This window comes from Leptonotus elevatus, chromosome 13, assembly GCF_054856555.1.
Source record: "Leptonotus elevatus isolate MCC_2025b chromosome 13, RoL_Lele_1.0, whole genome shotgun sequence".
In the NCBI taxonomy this organism is placed as follows: Eukaryota; Metazoa; Chordata; class Actinopteri; order Syngnathiformes; family Syngnathidae; genus Leptonotus; species Leptonotus elevatus.
In genome coordinates, this window is record NC_141251.1 from 2,321,396 (window position 1) to 2,345,172 (window position 23,777).

The 23,777-nt window shown below is 42.2% G+C and overlaps 1 protein-coding gene across 6 annotated transcripts in view; it reads right to left on the minus strand.

Moving 5' to 3' along the window:
• Positions 1-23,777, minus strand: part of akt3a (AKT serine/threonine kinase 3a) — a 67,067-nt gene that overhangs the window by 4,128 nt on the left and 39,162 nt on the right. For all 6 annotated transcript variants that reach the window (XM_086093026.1, XM_086093025.1, XM_086093024.1 and 3 more), the window contains 11 exons: positions 18,073-18,198; positions 13,493-13,604; positions 11,193-11,337; positions 10,143-10,274; positions 9,843-9,908; positions 9,119-9,187; positions 6,242-6,364; positions 5,721-5,849; positions 959-1,173; positions 650-737; positions 461-563 (listed from right to left, as the gene is read on the minus strand). In XM_086093026.1, the coding sequence (XP_085949152.1) occupies positions 461-563; positions 650-737; positions 959-1,173; positions 5,721-5,849; positions 6,242-6,364; positions 9,119-9,187; positions 9,843-9,908; positions 10,143-10,274; positions 11,193-11,337; positions 13,493-13,604; positions 18,073-18,198 (1,308 nt within the window). The remainder of the gene's footprint in view (positions 1-460; positions 564-649; positions 738-958; positions 1,174-5,720; positions 5,850-6,241; positions 6,365-9,118; positions 9,188-9,842; positions 9,909-10,142; positions 10,275-11,192; positions 11,338-13,492; positions 13,605-18,072; positions 18,199-23,777) is intronic.

The window sequence follows — 23,777 nt, forward strand, 5'->3', positions numbered from 1 at the left end:
GTTTGATATTTCTTTCTATTTATTTTTGTATTTATTTTTAGAATCTCGTTTTTTATTTTTTTATTTAGGGATATATATATATAAAAGTGAGAATAATCACAGATATAAAAAAATATCATTCAAAAATTAAGTACAAAAAATTAATATAAATGGAAATAAAAACAACGATATATGTATATATATCTATATATATATATATATATATCTATATCTATCGTTGTTTTTATTTCCATTTCCAAAAACAACGAGATATATATATATATATATATAGATATATATACATATATCGTTGTTTTTATTTCCATTTATATTAATTTTTTGTACTTAATTTTTGAATGATGTTTTTTTATATCTGTGATTATTCTCACTTTTATCCGTTTATTTATTTTTAATTTTGGCAGTTTTGGTCCTCCCTACGAGAGCACAAAAGACCGCAAACGCTAACATGATAGAGACTCACATTTCTCGGGCGGCGTCACCGTGATGGTCTGCGCCGTGAACTCCTCGTCAAAGTACCTGGTGTCCGTCTCCGACGTCACCTGAGGCTTGAATGGAGGAATCATCTGAAGGAGCCGAACGGACACCGTCAGCAACTCGCATAACGTCCCTCACGTAGCTAAGCAAAAATATTAGCGGCAAGCGTTTGTACCTTTTTGTCGTACACATGCTGCCAGTCAACGCCAGTAAAGAAACTGTGCCTCATTATTTCTTTGGCGTCATCCGGTCCTCCGCCGAGCCTGATTCAGTAAAGAAAAAAAAAAGTACAGTATTTCAAGCTAAATATGACAGAACAGAATGCAATGCAAGTAGGAAAAGAATAACAGCAATGAAATGAAGGAATGAAAACGAACAAAAATCAAAAGTTACGAAAAGTAAAAAATAACTTCCAAAAAAAGTTTGAAGTCTGATGTGGTGTTCATTTTGTTTGATTGCCTTCTAAGTCGCGCCCCGCACGTACCGTTTGTTGGGGTCCTTGATGAGGAGTCCCGACAGCAGCGACTTGGCGTCGGCCGAGAGCGTGCGCGGGAACTTGATGTCCTCCATCAGGATGAGCTCAAAGAGCTTCTCGTGGTCCTGGTTGTAGAAGGGCAGGCGGCCGCACATCATCTCGTACGTCACCACGCCAAGGCCCCACCAGTCCACCGCCCGCCCGTAGTCGTTGTCCTCCAGTACCTGACCACAAAAAAAAAAAAAAAAACGATCATAACTCAAATGTACTTCAAAAAGAAAAGTGAAGTTGCAACGCGAGGTATGACATCACTCGTGATGGTTGCTTGAACGTTCCATCTTTTGGATCGCCTGTTAGAATAAATGTACAGAAGTTATCCCACATTTACTCTTTTAGTATGTGTTTATGTTCGAACCATGTGAGTTGGGTTTGTCTGTGGAGAGAAGAAGCTGCAGTTGCAACACACGAACTGAAACCTGACATGATAGCGGATAACTGTGAACTTTGACTGAAACCTTCCGCGCTGAAGAAAAACGCTTGCGTTATTGTCCGCGCAATGAGTCGTATCCGGGACGATTGTCACGTTGTTACTAAACTCCCAAAATCGTATGTGCAGCAATTCAGTTCCAAGTTCGGCAATGCTCGCTGTCATAAAAGTGTGACGGCTAACGAGCTAACTAGCTAAAGTGAACAGCGCAGCCAGAAATAAGGCAAAGCGTTACTTTACACAACATTTTGTTTGTCTTTTTACGAGACATCTGCTTGTATTTCTGCACGTGTGCATTTATTTTATTGGCACAAAAGCGCCCGCGGTGTCAAAGAAGAAGAAGAAGAAAAAGCGGACAGATGAGGCAGGAGATAAAGCGCAAGCGAGTCAATATGGCGCCAAGCAAGGTGGCTGCAGGGAAGCATAAAAAAAAAAAAAAAAAAAAAGCAGAGATGGCAAACATCAGCGAGTGGCGGGTCTTCAGAGGACCCGCTCGGAGGAGGAAGAGGACGGCGAACCCGGATGGAGAAGGCCGGGCCGGGTCACGGCCGCTCGGCGACTCTATCAAAGCGGTCTCGCGCACCTGGCCCGCTCTCGCCTCGTCCATCTGCTCCGCCTTCATCCCGTCGCGAGCGAGGCAGAGGTACGTACTTCAGGTGCTCATTAACATCACAAGCTGATTAACATGTGACGCTATGATGAGTGTGGGAGTGCGAGTGTGAGCGCGCGTGTGTGTGTGCGTGGTGACGGACAGACTGGCAGGGTTGGAGAGCGTCCAGAGCGGCATATGCCGTACATCTCGCCAATAATAATAGCATCTTCTCACTGTTAAGAATAATGGAGCAGGCAGGCAGGCAGGCCGGCCGGGCCGGGGCGTTCGCCGGCACGCCAACAAACCTTAACGACCGACAGTCATTGTCTAACGATGCTCGCAATGCATACACAGCAACTAATGGCGGACGTACTGTAACGTGAGCTTCGCACATTTCATGTTTTCTATCGTGCTTTTATGACTTGTCCCGAATGCGGCTGAAAGTCAACCATTCAAATCTCCGTTTGAAATCAATTGCGGCAGTTGCGGCATGAAGACACAACAACAATACTTGCGGCTGTAATCCATCAGGAAAGCGCAAGCTGCTGTCGGAGCGATGCGGCGCAATCGGCAATATTTATGGCGTGCGATGCTGCTGCAGGATGTTCCCTTTTATTGCGCAAGATCCGCATCAATTCTTCAGTTTAAGCTGCAAAACAACAATGGAAGTGGTTGCATGTCGGCAGATATTTCATGTGTGATGTGTTGGAGGAGGAAGAGGAGAAGAAAAAGAAGAAGAGCAGCTTCTGGCTTAAGATGGTCTGCCGCGCACTCTACAATTGGAGAGAGAACATCACGGTGAACACCAGATGGAATATTTATCCGCTCGAGTTTGCAAAGTGTGGAAAACAAGCAGACAAGGCACAAGCAGACCTCGAGACCCCAAAAATAAATACAATTATATAAAATATTATATCTTCTTGTAAAAATACTTACAATTTGCTTTTAGAATTTTTTTTAATTTTTTTTACATAGGATAATAGAGTAATATCTGTAAATGGTCATAACAACAAAAAATATAAAACAATTTAAAATTGATTTTTTTTAACTTGTAAAATTTAACTTTCTCAAAAGTGAAAGTAACAAATAGTGTGAGAAATTATAGCATTCCACTATTTTGGAAATGTGTAATATTTGACAAAAAGATAAGGAAATAAATCAGATTATTTTGCAATGGCATATTTTCTTTCTAAACTTGTGAGGCAGAACATGTTGAATATCAATATTTGCGGCGGTGGGCTAACAGGAAGCGTGCCGTGGGCCGCAAACAGCCCGTCTCCTCATAACGACATCACTTACTATTGTATTGTAATGTTTTGTTGCGCCTTTCGAACAACATCATCAGTTGTCGTACACAACAACTGGAGGGCGAACACCACTTGAGAGACAGATGGAATATTTATCCGGAAACTTTTCCAAGTGCGCAAAACAAGGAGGGATGGGAAAAAGAAAAAGGTGGCAGCTCGGTTGCAGGCAGGGAGCAGATTAATCCTCACAGAGCCAGATCGCTGCCCCACAGCCGCCGGCGAGTGTTTGGACTTGTTTTTAAAAGCAGCAGAGCTGACCTCGCTGCTTCAAAAGGCGCACACGTGTTTAAGCGAAGGCAAAACGGGAAGAGACAAAAGGAAGCCAGAGGGGAGGGGGGGGGGGGGGGGGGGGTGGGACGGGGTTCTTGCAGCTCGACCATGTGGCGGCAGCAGCGGGACGGCAGGACGGGTCGGGTGGGGCTTTGGCAGCCGGGACGGGATCGGAGACGGGATGGGAACGCGCGCGTAGCCCGAGGCGGCTAGCGGCCCTGATGGCCGGCGGGCGCACAAGTGATCACAGCCAACACACGCACACACATTTTGCCAGTGTCAAAGGGGAACCATTTTTGCTCATATTGACACACAAAAGGTGCGTTGACAATTTGAGATTGGCCGATTCAGGTTGCTGTATTGAAGCAGAACAGGAGTTGTAGTTCGTCCCCGCTGGCCGCCAGTGGCGCGACTCAACATCAGCACGGAATTGTCCCTTCACGTACGCGCAGGTCAACCCACTTTTTGAATTTTTTTTTTTTCTATTAAAAAAAACAAAAAACAAAATAGCATTCTAGGTGGTAACATAATTTCTTTTCACATAATAATTGTTATAAATAAATAGTATATTTTGTAGCAGTCAATTAATTTTTACATTAAAAATATTTAAAGAAAACAGTGCGCTATTTCTAATCTTCCACTTTTTTTCTTTTTTTTCTACTTTTTTGTTTTATTAAAAAAAATATATATAGTGAAATATCAGTTAACATAATGTCTTTCGATGTATTACTTTTGATTACAGTATCATACTTTGTAAATTCCACATTTTCAAAATTCCATTTGTTTCAACTTTTCATTTATTTTTTTAAACATTGTGTGATAACTGGTAACATGATGTCTTTAGTTACTTTTACTTGCCGACTCCCACGTCACTCACCAGTCCAAACCCTACAGAACGCAAGTATGGCGACCTCAAGTGGACACAAAATGAAACCTGAAACCTCTATCCTTAAGCGAAAACATTTTTTCCACAAAGATGATGATTTATTATTGTGTCTCGTCGCTTTTTAAAAAAATCCATTAAGTAATCTTACAAGACACGAGCCCACATTGTGTGGCCTTTGCAAACACACGAACTGTCGAACTTACAATCACGTAACCCTGAAATATTTCCTCTGCCTGCTCATCTCCGTCTGCCTTCAAGCCCCCCCCCCTCCCCCCCTCCCATTCTCTGTTTAATCCCAGCTACTTTGCATCTCTGGAACTTGGCTGGGAGCACACTGTGTTATTTTTACACGCGGGCGGGTGAGCAGAGCGTGCGGGCGGGCAGGCGGGCGGGCGAGCGGCGGCGGTGTAGATTTCCAGGTTTTTTCCGAGCACCTTCCTCCAACCTCGCCCATCTGCCGCCATCTGCCTCACTTTAGCCCGCACTTTCTACTGCAACACACACACACGCGTGCATGAACGCACATCCTGTGAAAAATAACTAGCAGCCTCCAATCAGCTTTTGGCACGCAAAGGAAGGCACTTGGAAAAAAAACCACACACAAAAAAAGATGAAAATGCTGCGCCAAATTGTCCTCGCTACTTTTTCAAGTGGGATGTACGACGCCACGCCGCTCCCCTGCTGCCTTCGTCCCCACATCGCCACCCACAGGCCCGCGCGCAGTGCCGTGCTGGCTAAAATAAACAATTTGCAGTTCACGCGCTTTCTAATTTTGCCCCGGTGTTTCAAAGGCAGGTGTTATTCTGAGGAAGTCAATACGGACACCTGATTACTAGCTCCACTTGAACAACGACATCCTTGCCTTGGCAAATATATTCAGCCATATGAAGTGCTGTTTAGGCAAAAAAGAAAAAAATATATACGACAACAGTCATTTTTGGCTGTATATATATTTTTTTTTACATAACATTTAATACGTCATGTATTCGCATATTACAACTTAAAAATTATGGAAATGTTCAACTTTTTTTTTTTTTTACTGCACAAAATACAACTTCATTCTCAGACGTTTACGGCGTTGTTTCTGGCACAATTACAACGTAAATTTCATAACAAAAACTTTTTTCTAAAAACAAGAAAAAATTAAGAGGTATCAGAAAAAAAATTCTCAGAGTTTTTAAAAATCTCATAATATTCTGAAATCTTTGGGGGGGACAAATTAATGTTACCTCGGGTGCGAGATACTCGGGCGTGCCGCAGAAGGTCTTCATGGTAGCGGCATCCGTGATGCCTTCCTTGCACAGGCCGAAGTCGGTAATCTTGATGTGGCCGTCTTTATCCAGCATCAGGTTCTCCAGCTGGGAAGGAGCGCATACGAATAAAACAACTTTTTGTTCTTGTGATGTGATATGAGTTCTTCCTTAAAGAAAACCACTTTTATTTTCATAAGATTATACACTTGCTATCAAATAAATCTATTTTGCAAGTTTCCAAATACTGTAATATGTAAAAAAAATAATGCAACCGGAACTTTTTTTTTTTTTGTTGTTGTAACATAACTTTTCTTCTTGAAAACATTTTTCTCCTGTAATTTAATGACTATTTTTCTGGAAAATTACATTCGTATTCTTGCAAAATTTCCTATTTAAAAAGGAATGGCATTATCTTTGCAAGATTTTGACATTTTGTGAGGAACATCCAACATGACCGTGTTAATATTGCCACTTGAGCGTGCAGTGCTGATGTTTACCTTGAGGTCGCGGTACACGATCTTGGCCGAGTGCAGGTAGTCGAGGGCCGAGACGATCTCGGCGCCGTAGAAGCGCGTGCGCTCCTCCGAGAACACCCGCTCTCTGGACAAGTGGAAAAACAGCTGTGGGGAAAAGGCGGGAAGGGGGGTGGGGGGAGGGGGGGGCAGCAGGGACGGCGCAGCAATAATTACTGATTTATTGGAGGAAATTAGCACAACACAAACTGGCTGCCCGCACCATATTGAGATGATAGATGGCGGAGGGGAGGGCGAGCGCGAAAAGAGGAGGGGGGGGGGGGGGCTTGGAGGAGGGCGGGTGGATGGAGGCACTCAGCAGCTGGCACCTCATCTACAAGCGCACCCCCACCACTCGGCGCGCACCAACCTCAGGCAAGGCTGACGAGGCGCTGGCGTGGAATTGGGCGACGGGGGCCAAACGGAGGGTTTAATCAATACGCCAGTCGAGTTGAAGGGAGGTGGAGCGCCACAGCCACCCCTGTCCTACGCCCCCCCCACCCCGTCACAGCCCCCAGTGTGACGCTCATTAGTGTGCTATCTGCCCCCCTCCTAGCCTTCATTTTCATTCACTCCACCCTGCTCATCATGAATACAAACGATGCCCAATGTTCTTGAAAAATGCAACTTTTTTTCATAGACCATTTTGTTCTCGTAGTGTTACAACTTTTTTCTTTGATAATAATAATAATTTTTTTCATTATGTATTTTTTTTTTGATATATACGACTTTATTCTCGCAATGTTCCAACTTTGTTCTTCAAAAATCCGACTTATTAATGGCGTCTTCATTCTCATTATTATAACTTTTTACATCAAATAATATGACTTGTTTCTTGTAGTGTTACCAAAAACACAACTTTTACCCTCAACCGAAACATACTTTTTATCTTGAAAAACGTGATTTTATTCTCACAAAATTGTGAGTTTTTCTATAAAAAAAAAATACACAAAATGCACAACTGTTTTTTGTTTTATATAAATTAAAATAACTCCCTGGATAAATAACTTTTTATCTTATCTCTTTATCTATCCTATCACTTTTCTTGAAAACTACAACTTTATCATTGTGATATTGCAATTTTTAAATGGGCTAAATCCTTGTAAAATTACGATGCCCCCCCCCCCTTTTTTTTTTAGGAACATACGACTTTGTTCCTGTAAAAAAAATACAACTATCTTAAAGATTATAAGAGGGTTTTTTTTCCAGACAAAAAAAAGTTAGTTTTTTTAAATTATTAATATTCATCCTAATATGATTTAAAATTAGGACTTTTTTTTTTACTTACATTAAAAAAAGTGTTCTTGTGATATTACTATTTTCTTCACCCTGAAAAATAAAACTTTATTCTGGATAAATTAGGACTTTATTGTTGAACACTAGTTAATCAGCCTTTTTGAGGTTCCATTTCATTTCCTGCCATCCTGCTCTATTTTTGGCAATAAACTTCACTCTCCTACTTTTTTGGGTCCTGGGTGCAAACTCCCCTCCGCCACACCTTCTTTCGTTGTGAGCCTCGTAGCTTCTCTCTGTGCTGTCACTTGTCACACGTGTGGCCCACAGAGGAGAGCTACAAATTACCCACGAGGCCACGTGGCACACATCTCTCCATTAATTGCTCAGGGAGGTTTGCATGGGGCCGCTGGAGTGATGCTTACGGATGGAGCACCTTGCTGTGTGTGTGTGTGTGCGTGTGCGCTAACCCGACAGGTGGGCCTTCTTCGGCACACTGGCAGCTGTGACTGTGGCAGCTTTGTAATTGGCGGCACGCGTGCGGTATGTGCGGTCACAATTTGTCCAAGGAGGGTATATTTGCAGCGCGTGTTTGCCGGCGTCTTGTGCGAGCGTTTGCTCAGGCCTGGCGCCGAGCAAAGCGCCTCGCTCGCTGGAAGGCGGGCAGCAGGTGACGGCTGCACTGAGGGAATGAGGCAAGATTGCAAATGGTGCCGATTAAAAGGCTGAGAAATGGGAAAAAGTATGGGGGGGTGGGGGGAGGGGGGGGGGATCCAAACTCATTTTGTCTCTGACTGTCATCCTGGCTGCTCGAGGCCCACAGGTGAGTCGACAGGCAGGAAGAGGCGGCAAGTGACGAGCCAGTTGGCTGGCAATATTGACTCAACAGTCCCCTTTAATCGCTCACTGTTAGCACATCTTAGTATTGTGTACAGTGGACCCCCGCTACTCACGGGGAAAGGGGCTGAACTGGCACACAAATCGCAAAAACCTCTGATTAACTGACTCCCACTCAATTGCAGTGGACATTTTTTTATAGGCCTACATAATTTTTGGGAACCCCAAAAATTCTTGACTACGGTGATATACCACTAATAAGCATTTTTTGCTTATTGCAAAATACTGTAAAAAAATGATGCTTAACAGTGCTTCTCAATTATTTTCTGTTCAATTATTGTGAAAATACTTCATGGCCCCCAACTCTTCGCCACGACTATAAATAGTATTATTTGTCTATAACATTGTTAAGTACACCCTCTGCATCATATCCTTATTAACGTGAAAGAAAACGAAAAAAGAAATGCGCATTTGGACAATGAGAGCGCCACTGCCACCTACAGTATTGGATGTGCATTTACACGTCGCAGGACAGACTACAACAACAATGCAAACCAATCTGTTGCTTTGTCCCTTAAACTTTTCGTGTATCATGAAACAATGACACGTAAAAACGTGTACTGAACTTATACAGACACTTATAAATAATGAGTATATGAATTAAAGCCGACTGAAATTAAGCTTTTTTCATAAAAAAATGCTTAAAAAAGAAACAACGAACTACAATATGGCGGGGGAACACTGCATACAGTAATGTCGCGTATTTACTGTCGTGCAAGGCGTGCGTCTTACCTCGCCGCCATTCACATACTCCATGACGAAACAGAGGCGGTCTTTTGTCTGGAACGAATACTTCAATGACTGAAATAAAGCCAACAAACAGACGTTCAATTTGCGCACGTACTGAAAGCACAACATTGTATCACTGAAACTCAAATGTTTTTTGTCTCGCTGTTTCCCTTTTGTCCTGTTGTGTTATTCTGACACAAATGAGAAGCGCACGGGTGACTTTGACCATCTTGAATGTCATCGCTCGTTCAAGAGCGAAAAAAAAAACAGCAGGCGCAACAAACAAAACCAAACTAGCATGCATAGCTTTAGATGGTTCATCTCCGTATGCGCTTAGGCAAACAATCATGTGAGAAGTGTTTACTTTGAAGGATAGAGGAACTAAACAAAAGAACAGTTGGTCTTTGCGTCTCTTTGTGGCTGCAGATGTGTCAGTGGTATAAAAAAAAAAAAAAAAGTATCTGGAGCAGACGGCTCGCTACAGAAGTTAGCAGGAGCTGATGTGTCTGCGCAAACACCAAACGGCTAACAGATGCGTCCATTATTGCACCACAATTTGATGCCTGGCGCGTAATTAGCCTCCAGAGACTCAGGTACGTATAGGATCAATATGCCGCCTCGCGTGTGTGTGTGTTTGCATGTGAGTGCAGATGTAGCACATTTGCGTGCGCGCATTGCAGTACATGTGAAACCCCCTTTTGTTGTGTGTGGCATCCATGTCACTTACGGTGAGAAAGGGGTGTCTGGTGTTTTTCAGTACTCGGCTTTCGGTGAGTGTGTGCGCCACTTCATCCTGTACACAAGACACACCAACGCCATGTAAAACCGTCAACAACGTTCATTACACACACACAGCTCAACACAAGTCCATTAATTAATTAGAAGCATCACACATAATAATGCAATGTATGCAAGTTTCTTATAATTCCTGGATCGCTGAGAGCATTTTCTGATAAAAGAATGTCACATAACATATAATGACAGGCGGGAACAAAATAATATATTGTGTATCCAACTGAACACAGACCTTGGCAATGATGACTTCCTTTTTTAGAATCTTCATGGCATAATATTTCCCGCTGGCCTTCTCCCGGACCAAAATCACTTTCCCAAACGTTCCCTTTCCGAGCAGCTTCAGGTAGTCAAAGTCGCTCATTGTCTGAGAGAACAAAAACAAAGTTGAACATCTAGTAGAAATGCACCACACCTGCATAATTCCAGGAGAACACAATTTTGTGGAAGCTCGTCCAAGTCCAAGTGCCCGTCAATTTGGAAATCGACCACAAATTTCTGAAGAACACTGCATGCCTCTCGAGTCACACGCAACTTTTCCGTGTTCACACATGACAGCAAATCTCGCTCAAGAGCTAAATTCTGCAAGCATCAAAGGATAATTTCAGTGCTTTTTGTTTGCGCAATCGACTGCCGTCCATCTGTCTGGGATACGTGCTTCCAATTGGGGCTCATTTGGGGGAAGGAGTCAAAGCATTGGAGTTTGCCCAAAATGGCTGCTTCAAACCAAAATGGCCGACTTCGTGTACAATTTGTAAGTTTCCAGAGGTCATTCTTTTTTTTTTCTTTTTTTTTTTTTCTTCTTCTTAAGAGCTCAGTATTGTTCATTCGGAAATGTCATCATCATTGCTCTTTTTTTTAATATTTTTTTTTAATTTATTTTTTTAATATATATATATATATATATATATATATATATATATATTATTATTTTTTTTTTTGTGTGTGTGGGTGAGTATGTGTATGTGCGTGCGTGCGTGTATTTGTTAGCTCACCAGAAAACCTATTAGAAAAAATCTCATACCGTTCACCTAAACCGAACACCAGGAGACCCGAGGGGACCGAAGAAAACCAAGGAAGGTGAAATCCAGCACCGACCAGACACCCCCCACCAGAACTCCTCCCCAGCCCAAGAAACATCCAGACCCCAACACATCCAAAAAACATAAAATCAGGGAGGCCTCAAGAGACCAGAGGTCATTCTAACGACCAGTTGGAATACAGATTTCCCTGCGCTAGATGAAGCTTGATGATATAAGTCAATTAGTTTCCATACTTGCGCTACCTTGCGTTTGTGGTGCGTGGTGGAGATGTCCATCTCCTCCTCCACCATGTTGTCGATGTTGGAGGTGGGGCTACACTGGATCCTCTCCTCCTCTTGCTTCTGCAGCTTGTCCGCCACCATCTGGATGGCCTCCGTCCACTCATCTCTAGGAGGTGACCGCACCACAAAAATAATAATCCACATGCACGGTACATATTGCTACAACTAATGCAGGTAATCTTGAGAAAATGGCAGCTTGGTTTGAACGCGCCTTTAAATTGACGGTTTGTTTAACAGAGAGGAAAATGGCCACCGAGAGAATCAAGCCAATGAACAATGATTACGGAGCAGAACTAATGCTCGTGTGTGTGTGTGTGTGTGCGTGTGTGTGTAATACACGCCCCCGTGTTACAGTGAACAATGCATTGTTGTTTGCAAACATTGTTCCCCCCCATTGGCTTTTCATTAGCAGACTTGTTCAACATCTGCTGGGACAAAGTTTGTCAATTAGGGTGTGTTCGTGTGTGTGCGTGTCTGGTTATTGTTCGTAACAATGATGAATATAATGACTTGAACACATGTACACTTCCCTCTCGTGAGTAAAAAACATAAAATAAATAAATAAATAAAATAAAATAAAATAAAATGAGGCTTATTACGGCTTATCTGCATGGTATGATCTGCATTAATTTCATAATTTGTATGTATTTTTATAAAATATTTATTTTACATTTTAGTAGAATTATTATTATTTTTTTTACATTTTCAAATGTTCAGGACGAGGCAGATTTTGAACATGGATGCATTTTAATGAAGAATGCTAATAGTAAGTAAACCAAAAAAATCCAAGTTTGTATATTTAAATACAAAGAAAGTTATAAGGGTCAGACAAGTAATGTACAAAACAATTAATGCTCATGACTTATTTGAATTGTTTTAGCTACGTCACAACGTTAAGTGTTAATTTCAGTTGTTAAGAGTTTAAAAAAATAATATTTTTAGATACTGAGGAATAGTGTAAAAAAAAAGGGGGGGGGGTCGAGAGGACAAGGGCATAATTTTCTCAACAGAATGATTTTAAAATATATTATTTCAATGTCGTTACAGTGGAAAGAGACTTTGCGACGTTCCTTCTCGGCTGATCTTTGAGCAAACAGACTTAATTCCGCGGCACATTGCGGGGTTACACGAGAGCAGCGAGTGAAGTGAGGTGAGCCCGTCACAGACGACGTTCAAATTATGCAAAAAATCCTCGGCGCTCTGCGAGCAAGCGAGTCGGGATTTGTGCCGGGAATAATGAAACCCGTTTGACTCCCAAATGATCACCGCTGCGTGTTTTACTTGGAGTTACATGCCCATATGTTTCCCGCGGGGATTTGGAAGAACATCTATCTCAACCTAAACGGAGCTTCCAACTCTATTTCGAGATCTGAATCGCTTTCGAGTGCAAAGACTCGCGAGCGTACCCTACACACTCGGCGACAAGGGCAAACTCTTGCTCCCGCACAACAACAATGGAGCTCTCAGTCAGCCATGTGTGCGTTTTGTGTGCGGCGACATGAAAAGCAACGGGAACTCTCTCAAGGTCACAAAGCAGATAAATGCTCGCTCTCTCTCTTGGTTTGAGTGTTTTTACTATAATGAGTTTTTTTTTGGCTAATGAGAGATAATGGGCCTGTCTACAGTCGGGCGCAGCGCCAGCATGTGAGCGGCTGGAGCGCTGCCAGTACAGTGCGGCGGCTACAGTAAAACACACACGCGCGCGCACGCACACACCTTGGAGGACACTTTTAGCAGTGCACATCTGGATCAGATGTTTACACCTGACTTTTAACGAGACGATCAATGTAAAGATATTCTTTTGTGTTAATTACGGCATGTTTACTTTATTAACTAGGCACTAAGCTATTAGAAAAACACACACACACACACATCCACATATATGTATTTATACAAACGCACACACACACACACACACATAGTGTAGTGAAAAGGATGCAGGGGAGCATCTGTGGTCTTCTGGGCAAAGCTGTTCATTTTCTGGAGATAAACACCTCAGCTCCTCAGAAAGCAAGCGAGCAGCTGGAGAATTTATGCCGACGCTACTTGAAAGGTCTCCTCTCCCGCCTCACGCTCACACACGCTGTACATACACACCAAGTCCTCCCGGTGCCCTTGATGAAATGTATGCAACATCATAAATAATGTACTTCTGTCATGGAAGTTTGTGGCGTACTTTGCGTGCTAAACTTTTGCATGTGTGTGTGTGTGTGTGGATGGATGGTGTCACTAAAAAGTCAAATCAAGTTGTGCTTGCTGACCTCTCATCGGGGGAGTCCACATGGAAGGTCCTCTCGATGACGGTGGTCCACTGGAGGCAGCGTATGATGAAGGTGTTGGGCTTGGGCCTCTCCGTCTTCATCAGCTGACATTCTGCAAAACGCACATGGATGTTGGGCTTGTTACAAATAGTTCTCAGAGACTCAAGTCTGGATTGATGAAGAATTCTTCAAGAGCACATATGGAGAACACACTTGTAAACAACTTCTTGGGTCTCTCAACCAAGTAAAACGGACTTGGAGCAAGGCTGAGTGATGGCTGGATCACATAGAAAATCAAAAGGTAAGCGGAGCTGCATCAACTTTTGGATAGAGTTACCCAACCTAAGTTGGGTAAGTGGGAGGGGTTTGTGTTCGGTTATTCGTCCACTGTATGCACAGATCCGTGACACTTATCGTGTATGAAGTGTTGCATGAAGTGCTGCGTACACGAGTGAAAACGCTTTGACTGTCTGGGTCTCTGGTTTAGTAAGAAGTGTTCGATCACAGTTCATCATCATCACTTAAGTGACCATTTTTGTATGGATTTTGACAGTATGCTGCACTTATTGACTGTAATGCCCTCGCATGTGGGAAAGAAGAACCACAGTCAATGATATGCACTTTTCAGGGAGTTATTGAACGCCGGGAGGTAAATTTACAGTTGGTCTACAAAGTATACTTTAACATGTTACTGCATAAAAAAAAAGTTTAAAGCATGCAACGGGTAAAACCATGAAATGTTATTTATTGCGGGTCTGTCATTTCACTTTGAAATGTGAAACTAAGACAAACTAAGCCTCAGAGACAAAACTGCCAAAATTAAAAATAAATAAATGACTGAATAAATAAATAAATAAATAAATAAATAAATAAATAAATAAATAAAGAAAGAAAGAAAGAAAGAAAGAAATGACTAAAAATTAAAATAAAAACGGGTATAAAAAAATATAATTGAAAAATACAAATAAATAAATATAAATGGAAATAAAATAAAAATATATCCCTAAATAAATAAATACAAGTAAAAATAAATACAAAAAATATAAACAAATATAAAAATAAATGCTGAAATAAATACACAAATAAATATACAGTATAAATAGAATTAAATATCAATCAATAAATAAAAAACGCTCTGCTCTCACATTGTTCTATTTCATGCTGCAGACGCTCTGTCAGGTCGAATTTTGGCAGTTTTGTCCTCCATACATGCAGGAAGAAAAACTGACAACTGTGAAAAAAATGCTGTTATCAGAACACGATGACTTTTAGGCAAGCGTGTTCCATTAGCACAGATGCAGCTGGTCTTTGAATCGCTTTAAAAGTGAGGAGAGAAAAAAAAAAAAAGGTAATAACATCCACCGCCGAGGATTCCAAACGCAGCCGCTTCTGCGTGCCAAAGGATAATATGTGCCGCGGCACATGCGCATCTGGTGAATATCTGAAGAATCGCGCGGCGGGCGAAAAAATGGGCAGCGCATTAGGCCATTTGTACACAAAGGCAGAAACGTGCGCACACAGAGCCAGATGGGGCTGTGAGCTGGCTGTGGGCACGGGGAAGGCATTGTGACGTCCGCCGTCATCCCCCTTTCACTCGCTCACAACTTCAAGTGAGGCGCAGCGTGTCGCCACCATGGCCTAAATTTAGACAAGAAGGTTAATAGCGATGCCACGCGGGTGCAACACGCACGTGCAAAGTTCGTACCTGACCCGCTGCGCTGCCAGAAAACAAGGTCATCGGACACCCCGCGCTAAAAAGCACTCACACCTACACACACACATTCCCAGTTGAAATTGAGTTTGCCACAGCAGGCGACTGCAAAATCTGAAGCAGTTTAGTGGGTGGATGTGTGTATGTGTACGTGTGTGTCACTCTGCAGGGAACAGGCCTGTACTGTCTCTGCTCCATCTGACCACTTCTGTTGTTCGCTCGCACACAGATAAACAAACACACGCGCGCACGCGCGCGCACACACGCGCCACCTGGCCTCGCAGCTTTGGGCAACAGATGTGGCGATGCCAGCGCGGTGCCAAGCAGCCGGGGCCGGATGTATGGCCCGGCTTGTCCTCGGCACAAACTCCTTTTTCCTCGTCCTCTTCCTCCGCCTTCCCCGATCCCGTCTCCTCCTCGCTGTCTGTTCGGGATGCCTTCACTTCCACTCCATCCCTCCATCGTTCATCTGTTCGCAATCAGCCCTCCCTGCTTGTCCTCGCACATTTTCTACTCCTCCTTTCTCATGAACAATTGAGTGCCACTTTACAAGAAGGGCTCATTTGTACATGTTTGGAATAATATTAAACAGAATGATCTCAATATTACATGTGAAGTGAAAGTAGATTTTCAAGGAGACATCCATTCATAGTAGAAATAGACAGATGTGTTTTTCTCAAGGCCGATACCGATGCCGATTATTAGTAGTCAGGGAGGCCAAGAACCAATATTTGAAACCGATATTTGTTTTCAGTAAAAAGGGGGACAAATATTGGCATCAAAACTTTGTCAATGTCAATCTTGACTTTGTTGCAATGTCTTAAAGCATTAATGCTTATTGAACATTTTTTCATACTTTTCAAAATGCAGTTGTTTTGTTTTTTAATCCTACACAATATACTTTATTTTAAATTTCTTAAAAAAAAAAGAAAGTTCAGGGAACTCCCAAAGTTATCTGTACATCTTAAAAAGTTAAATGGGCACATGAAGAAGTAAATACCAAAATAAATAAAAAAAACTGAAATCTTTGTTTTAATGTCAAAACAAAAGCAAAACATTCAGAAAGTTCCCAGGGTCAGCAGCATCTCTTATAAAGTTAACGGAAAATGCATTAAATAGTTTCCTGAGATTAAAATTGTTTTAGCTTTATCTTTTTTCGGCCGTCAGATTTTGAAAAAAGCCAGATACCGATTTTCGTCAAAATGTCCAATATCTGCGCCGATTATCGGCCAGGCCGGCCGATCCCTAATCCATAGATCAATTTTTTACACCACTTGTCCTACTGAGGGTCACTACAAGGTCAAGTCAAGCTTATTTACGAGGTGAGCTGTTGTGATCTACAAACAGCTCAACAGTGAGATGCTTCTATTTTTGTTGTTGTTGCTATTCTTTTTAAAATCACATCTGAAAAGATCTAAACTTGAAAATGACAAAAATTAAAAAAAAGAGGACAATGATAGGAAGGATTAGGACAAGTGTCCATTACACAAATTACACATGGAAAACAATATGGAGTTGTTGACGTGTCCGAAGACTTTTGTTCATATAAGTAATAGTACACGTCATAAACTGAGCCTGAGGCCGCGTGCCAAGAGATGAAATGGCAGCCTCGCTCGTGCCTATCACGTTACTTTCTATGAACATGAAAGACAAACTACACCCATTTGTTTATTATGAGACATATGCCGTGTGACATACCCACAGATGCCTAATCGTATTTAATCCATTATAATCATGGCCGTAAATCTACCAAATGACCACGTTTTTTCCAGAAAATCAAACAAGATAATCCTTAAAACATCACAAATCCCATTGCATCTCCTACTCCAGTAGTCTAAATAAAAATAACACTAATGAGGGACTTAAAGTTTAGGCCCATCTGTGGACTCTATGTCCATTTTTCAAATACAACACATAGCATAACTGGGACAACACGAGGCGATAGTGGGCACGTGCAGAGAGTGAGAGACATTAAAATGCTGCTAACTCATTAGCCGGCTAATTGCACATGTCAACGACGCTGTGGACCTTGTTAGCCAGGTGCAAACACTATGAATTGATAAATGCGTCATTACCAAGGGCTATACGATGTACCACTTCATTGTGACCATTAGCTGAATAGTTCAAAAGTCCCTGTAAAATGAAAATGAAAATGAAAATGCCTTCTAAATTTGACACAACACAGAGAAGTTGTTAATAAAGCTGGCAAATTTGAATCATTACAAAAAAAAATCTGCAAGAATATAAAATGAGCTGCATGAAAAATCTATCTCAAATACTGCGGGTGCTTGCATTGAATGCGCTGCAATCACGCCCCGCTCAACTGTCAAATGTCAAACAAATACCACAGAAAACTACTTTGTCCAGCAGATTTCTAATGCATAATCATCAGTACATATTTGAGGAGTGAAAATATATCCGACAACCTGAAGGAAAGATGCATTTTCGGTAGTAGGCGAGTGCTAGTTAACTAACTGTACGTTGACAACCACTGATGCCGAAATACAAACTACATCTTTGGGCACCGTTTTAGCTCTACACAAAAATAAATAAATAAATAATTACGTTTTTTTTTTTTTTTTTAATGGTGTAAAACAGTTCATCTCCACAATAAGTACTAAATAGTTCTCAGTATTTGCACATTTTTAGCAATTACCTAAACATGTATAATGAATATAGAAACCAAATTTTGAATTCACTTAAGAAATATCAAGTACAGAGATATTCATCAAGCGGCACAAGGTATGCTCATTTGATTTTTTTTTTTTTTTGCGTATTTGTGTTTTAATAATGACAAATGCCCTAAATGTCAAAATTGTAGGCAACAAATAATGCATTTTTCAGACACGAAGGGATGTCAGGAACATACTTGCTACGGAGAAGTTGTTTAGCGGGTAGGGCAGGTCGGCGTCCTGAGGTTTCTCCTTGTAGCCGATGAACGAGCCGTCCGTCTTGAGCAGGAAGTAACGCGGCCGCCAGTTCTTTATGTATTCACCTGCAGACATGGAAGACAGCAGCGTATTAATATAAACCATAATCATAAATGTGCATACAACTTTGACTCCCTTGACAGAGCACTCATCTGTCAAAAAAAAAACCCACTGGTGGTGTCTCGTTGACTCGCACAACGCCTGCCTGCCAGATTCGGATCGGATTATCGTGTAAAATATGACAAAAACATGTTTACTCGCACTCGACTCAAAGTGACCATGCCAACAGCATCGTCTGGCTGATACATGGGCAGGTGTTGAGGTCGCCACCCTGTTCGGATTCACACACGCACATTTCGGAACCCAGACGGTGACACGTACAGTAAAAAACACTAGGACGAAAAGATGGAGAATAAATAGCCCGTCCCGGACCGCAGCGACAAATAACATCTGCCGCGCAGTTGGTGTCAGAGCTTTACTCAACTGGCTGGCACAGATTGGCATCGAGGTGGCACCGCAGCTTTTTTTTCTCCCCCAACGACCCGCTGCCGGATTACACAAGAGTCAAACGTTTCCACAACACAATGGCGGATAAGACCTAATGCAATGTGCGGACTTCGGTTGTGTTCACACCTGTTGTGAGGTATTTGGATCGGGACCTCCTTTATTCAATGATAGCATTTACACCTAACCAAATGAATCCCACGAGTGTGTACAGGTTTGGTGCACACCAAGGTTTACATGATAGCATTCATGTTAGAATAAATGTACATAAAATATCAGATATTTACTCTTATAGTATTGCAAAACATGACTCATGCTCCTGCAGCGGCAAAACGAGAAAAACAGGAACTGTGCCCTAATCGCAAGATAGCGGCTGAAACACTGAACTTTTGACTGTTGAAACCTTCGGCACCGAAGGAAGACACGTCTGTATTATTATCTGCACAATGACTCATATCCGTGATGGTTGCTGCTGTGTGTTCTCCCAACATTTAGACCAGCAACGACTGTGTAACCGGGGACCGCCCAAAAAGAAATAAAAAGAGCGGGTTGGGCAGAATGTGCTTCAGAGCGGTAGGAGATTGTAACTGTGCACATCTCTGTCCGTTCTCCTCGCGAGCAAAAAGAATCTGAGTCTCTTGTCTTCCTTCCTTGTCTGTTGTTTATTAAATGTTTTAGGTTGACTGAACCGGACAATTCACACCTAACATAACAAAGTGAAATTGAATTTTGTTTGGTGCGCACTTAGCTGAACCGCAATCGCACCAGTTTGTTTTAACCGACCCAAAACGCGTCGTCGTGAACGCAGCCAAACACACAGTTGAACAAGTACGGTGCGCACAAATACATCCAGGAGGAGTGAAGCTTGCAGTTACTGACACTCTGTCAGGTCTTGATGAAAAAACAACAACAAGAATCTCAACACTTTCTCGAACCAGGAGCAGTGTAAACATTTCACTCGCGGCAATGTTCCCTCCTTCTCCAGCCTGTTTTTTAATTAACCATTCCTCCCAGCATACACCTGGTGAAAATAGACAAATGGCATCTGTGTGAGCATCGCACGACGCTGGCTAACAGCTCTGATCACCTTTTCCGGGCTAATTTCTCCGCGAGAGGAGAATGGGCGGCGTGCGTGTATTTGATGGTGTCTGTTCTATTTGCGACATCCATTTAAAGCCGGAATGACAGCAGGCCACGTTCATTAGCACGTTGCCGAAAAACACCTGCTCCGCCGAAGGGACCGTGTGACTGCGGGCCCTGCCGGTACCTCCAAGTTCTGTCGGCAACGGAGGTGTGTGTGTGTGTGTATCTGTGCGCGCGCGTGTGTGTAGCAGCTGATTTGAGCCACCGCGCAGATAAGAATATGCAGCCGGGTGCCAACGTGTCGTTGTGATTACCAAATCACACGTTTCCCCCTCAATTAGTCTTTATTTTTCTCGTTTTTAACAACTCCGCCCACTCGGTCCCCCCCCATGCACATTTCCTCCTGTCCTTTACAGAAGCGAAGCATATTCTTTGGATCGCTCGCGACCGATAAACACAAGAATAAGGACGGGGAAGAAAGAAAACAGAAAAGGTGGGAAAGAGAAGGTGTGATTATTGCAAAGTGTGATCATTTAGAGCACACCATACTGTATTATGAAAGTGGAAATAAGGGTTTTTTGATATACACGATATTTGTTGTTACCCTTCTGTTAAAGAAAGAAAAAAACCCCTACAAATGATTATCTTGAGTTGGGCCAATACTGCATCTTACGTTGAGCAGCCGACCAGCTCATTTTCACCAGTATTCTCGCCATCCTGCTTTCTACGGCGTCAAAGTCGCAACCTTCCATCATACTGTTGCTCACTATTAAGTCGGCTAAACCGACACCCTGAGATGAGACTAAAGTTGTGCCCTGTGGCATCAGCTGGACCCAAACGACACTCGCACAATCAAGCATGGAGGTTTTGGGCCTAACAATAATCCAAAACATACTAAAAGGGCAACAAAGAAGTGGCCAAAGAAGAACCATGAAAGGTCATGGAGTGGCCTCGGCACTCTCCAGGCCGTAACCCAAAAGAAATCCTGTTTAGCCATTTAGAAAAACTTGACTGATTTAGAGAGTTTGTGTAAAAAGGAGGCGGCCAAGACCCCAACTCGAAGAAGCGTGTCATCGTTGCGCTTGCCAACAAGGCTTTCTCCACCAAGTACAACATTTGCTTAAGGTTAAAACATTTATTTCACTATATAAAATGCAGATTTGATCACTTTTAAGTTGTGTGTGCGTTACACATTTTTGGATTTTGAATATTATTCTCTAACTACTACAAGAAACAACCGCACGTGCGGGGAAAACATTGGATTTATGTTTAGCATGTTCATCAGTGCATTAAACACTGTTGATGATTGTTGTTTCTTTGTTCTAGTAAGAAAAATATGCCAGATTGTGGAAGTGTATGTAGATTATCACATAAAATATTACTCGCGATTGGGGACTGGGATTTTTTTTTTTTCTGTATGTAAAAGTCACAGAATGGGGGACCAAGTTGTCCCAGCAACATTCAGAGGTTATTTGCGGAGATATTTGTGCAATCTGGGTATCTAAGGATGCAACAAGACTTTAACCACTGATCTGAATATATGCCTGGATAGACTGGAAGACTTTTGAAGCCGCGCGAACGCCATATTGCTCCTCCCAAGAAACGTTTCTCGGCATACGATCCTATAGATTTACAGTATTGAAATTGGAGAACATTTGAGACAGTACTTAGTAGAAACAGCATGATTTCTGATGTTTTAATTTGTTAAACATAAACAAGAGGACTTCAGACATTTTACAACTTGCCTTAGATACATGTATAAATTATATGCTTAATAATGTTTACAGGAGAAAACTTGTATATTTTTTATTAAAGAATTATAACTGTAATTCAACAAAAGATGCCTCTGCCAAATTTAATATTATGGTCTAAGGAACTGAGGGCTAAAAGAAAAAGGGGGTCTTCAAAGCAGCACATACCGTCCACTTGTTAATGTATTAATTAATTTATTTACTTGTTAAAAAATAGTGACCTCCCCGCCCCCGGCCCTTTACTAACTGCCTACGAGCTGTATATGTCTAATCTGTAAGCATACCGTATAGTTTATTACAGTAGTCTACTCGCGAGATGGGAGGAGCAAGATGGCCGCCCTGTCGCTTTATCGGCTTCCACGGACGTGTATGGGCTATCGGCTATCCAGTCATATACTCAGATCAGTGATCAGACTTTAACGTACATGGGCCACTCGGAGCTGCGGTTTGAGTGTTAACGTGTCAATGGACATATTTCCACTTTTCCAGCAATAACATTTGAATTGAAATGTGGTCAGCTGAGGATGAAGAAGTCACCGCAAACCTCCAGGTGTGCTCATAAAATGAAATTACACGTTAAGGCTCCAATGCGGCCATTTGCAGGATCTCTGTGTGAAAGGGGCCTCAATTTGCCATCAAAATGGCCGAGGATGGAGAGAAAAGTTGAAGTGCTACAAACTATCATAAAACTGGCAGTGACGAGAGGCTCGCTGGTCCGAGTCCAGTCATTTCTCTGAGTCACTTCGGAGATGAAAGTGTCCAAGCGCCTGTAGCTGGCCACTTCCATCGCTCAGCTGTCCAGCATGACTGAAAACATTTAAGCGATGCTTCTGGCCCGCACCGACAGGCGCGTGTGTACATGTGTGTGGGTGCGTATAATTAGAGGAGGGGGTGGGGGGCAGCCAGGGGTGGCACAGACGGCGAGGGGAGATGGACAGTTGTCCACGCAAAGCTTCCAAAAGCGACGGCGGCGGACGCAAGCGGCGCCGAGCCGATCCAATGGTGTTCTGTCGAAGCAATCCCGTCTTGGCCCGGCCTGCGAAGAGTCCGGCGAAGCTCTTCCGCTCTGGACAGCTTGTCTGGGGAGCCACATGTCTCTCGTTTGGACCGCTGCGGAAAAAAAGACAACAGCCGGTTTCCTTCCCACACCATCGCCTCGCTTCAGTTCCATTTAGTTTTAACCGTGCAAGCTCCCTTCTCCCGCAAGACCAATTAGTCCGTACTAAACTATACGGCGGCGGAGACAACAGGAGTCTTTTGTTTCTTCAAACAGCGGGATATCGCCGATACAGGAGAGTGGTGTGATCTGACGGATCCAAGAAACGAGAAAGGGAAAAGAGGCTTCTTTGTAAAGTCTTTCAAGACTTAATTGGCACGGGAGAAGACACTAAATGTGTTGTTAATACTTTAGGGTGATCCTTTGTCTACCATGATACCTTAACAGTATTTTACTCTTCGATTATTTGATCGACTCTTCCACCGATAAATCGAATAATCAATTCAGCTTTCATTTTGCATTAAAGTGTATTACAATTGTTTCCCCTCGTGTTTATAATAATTGTTTTCCTGATCTCCCATTGTTTAAAGTGAAAGTCAACCTTAAACATTTCTTGACAATAATGTTATATGTGACCTCACTAGTTTAAACATAACATTCTGATGAATATTACATTTGCGGAATATTAGAGTTATGAAGCAAAATCCAGCCATTCTTATCCATTTCAGGCGGCGGTCATTTTGCCACTTGCTGTTGACTGAAGATGACATCAGGCAACGACCAACACAATATCAACCAGAATACCATATTTACACTAGTGGGGCTGCATAGAATATATTATTGTCCCCCCAAATTTTTTAGGTTGACTTCCCCTTTAATATCTGGACCTGCAGCTCTGCACAAGCAAGGGCATTACAAAAGCAATAAACAATTGCTTTAAAAAAAAAAAGGTGTTAATGATAAACCATGATACGAGAGGAAGGACTGCATTAAAAAAAAAAAAATTCTATGTAAGAATCTTGTTTAATTTTTTTAATTTTTTTATTGATTTCCAGAATTATAATTTTTGTTGCTTAGGAGTAGAGCTTTGGTAAAGAAGATATCCCAACATTTTATTGTTTACCGCATTTGACGGTTTGACAAGCAAGCATGCAGACCTCCACCAAGACAAGACTTGGTAGTAAAGTGAAATACTGGATGGATCTGCATTTTTCTACCTCCTTATGCCAACAAAGATTAGAAATGAAGAAAGTGTGGAATATACAATATGCATTGATTGATATAATATAAATATGATACAAATGACATA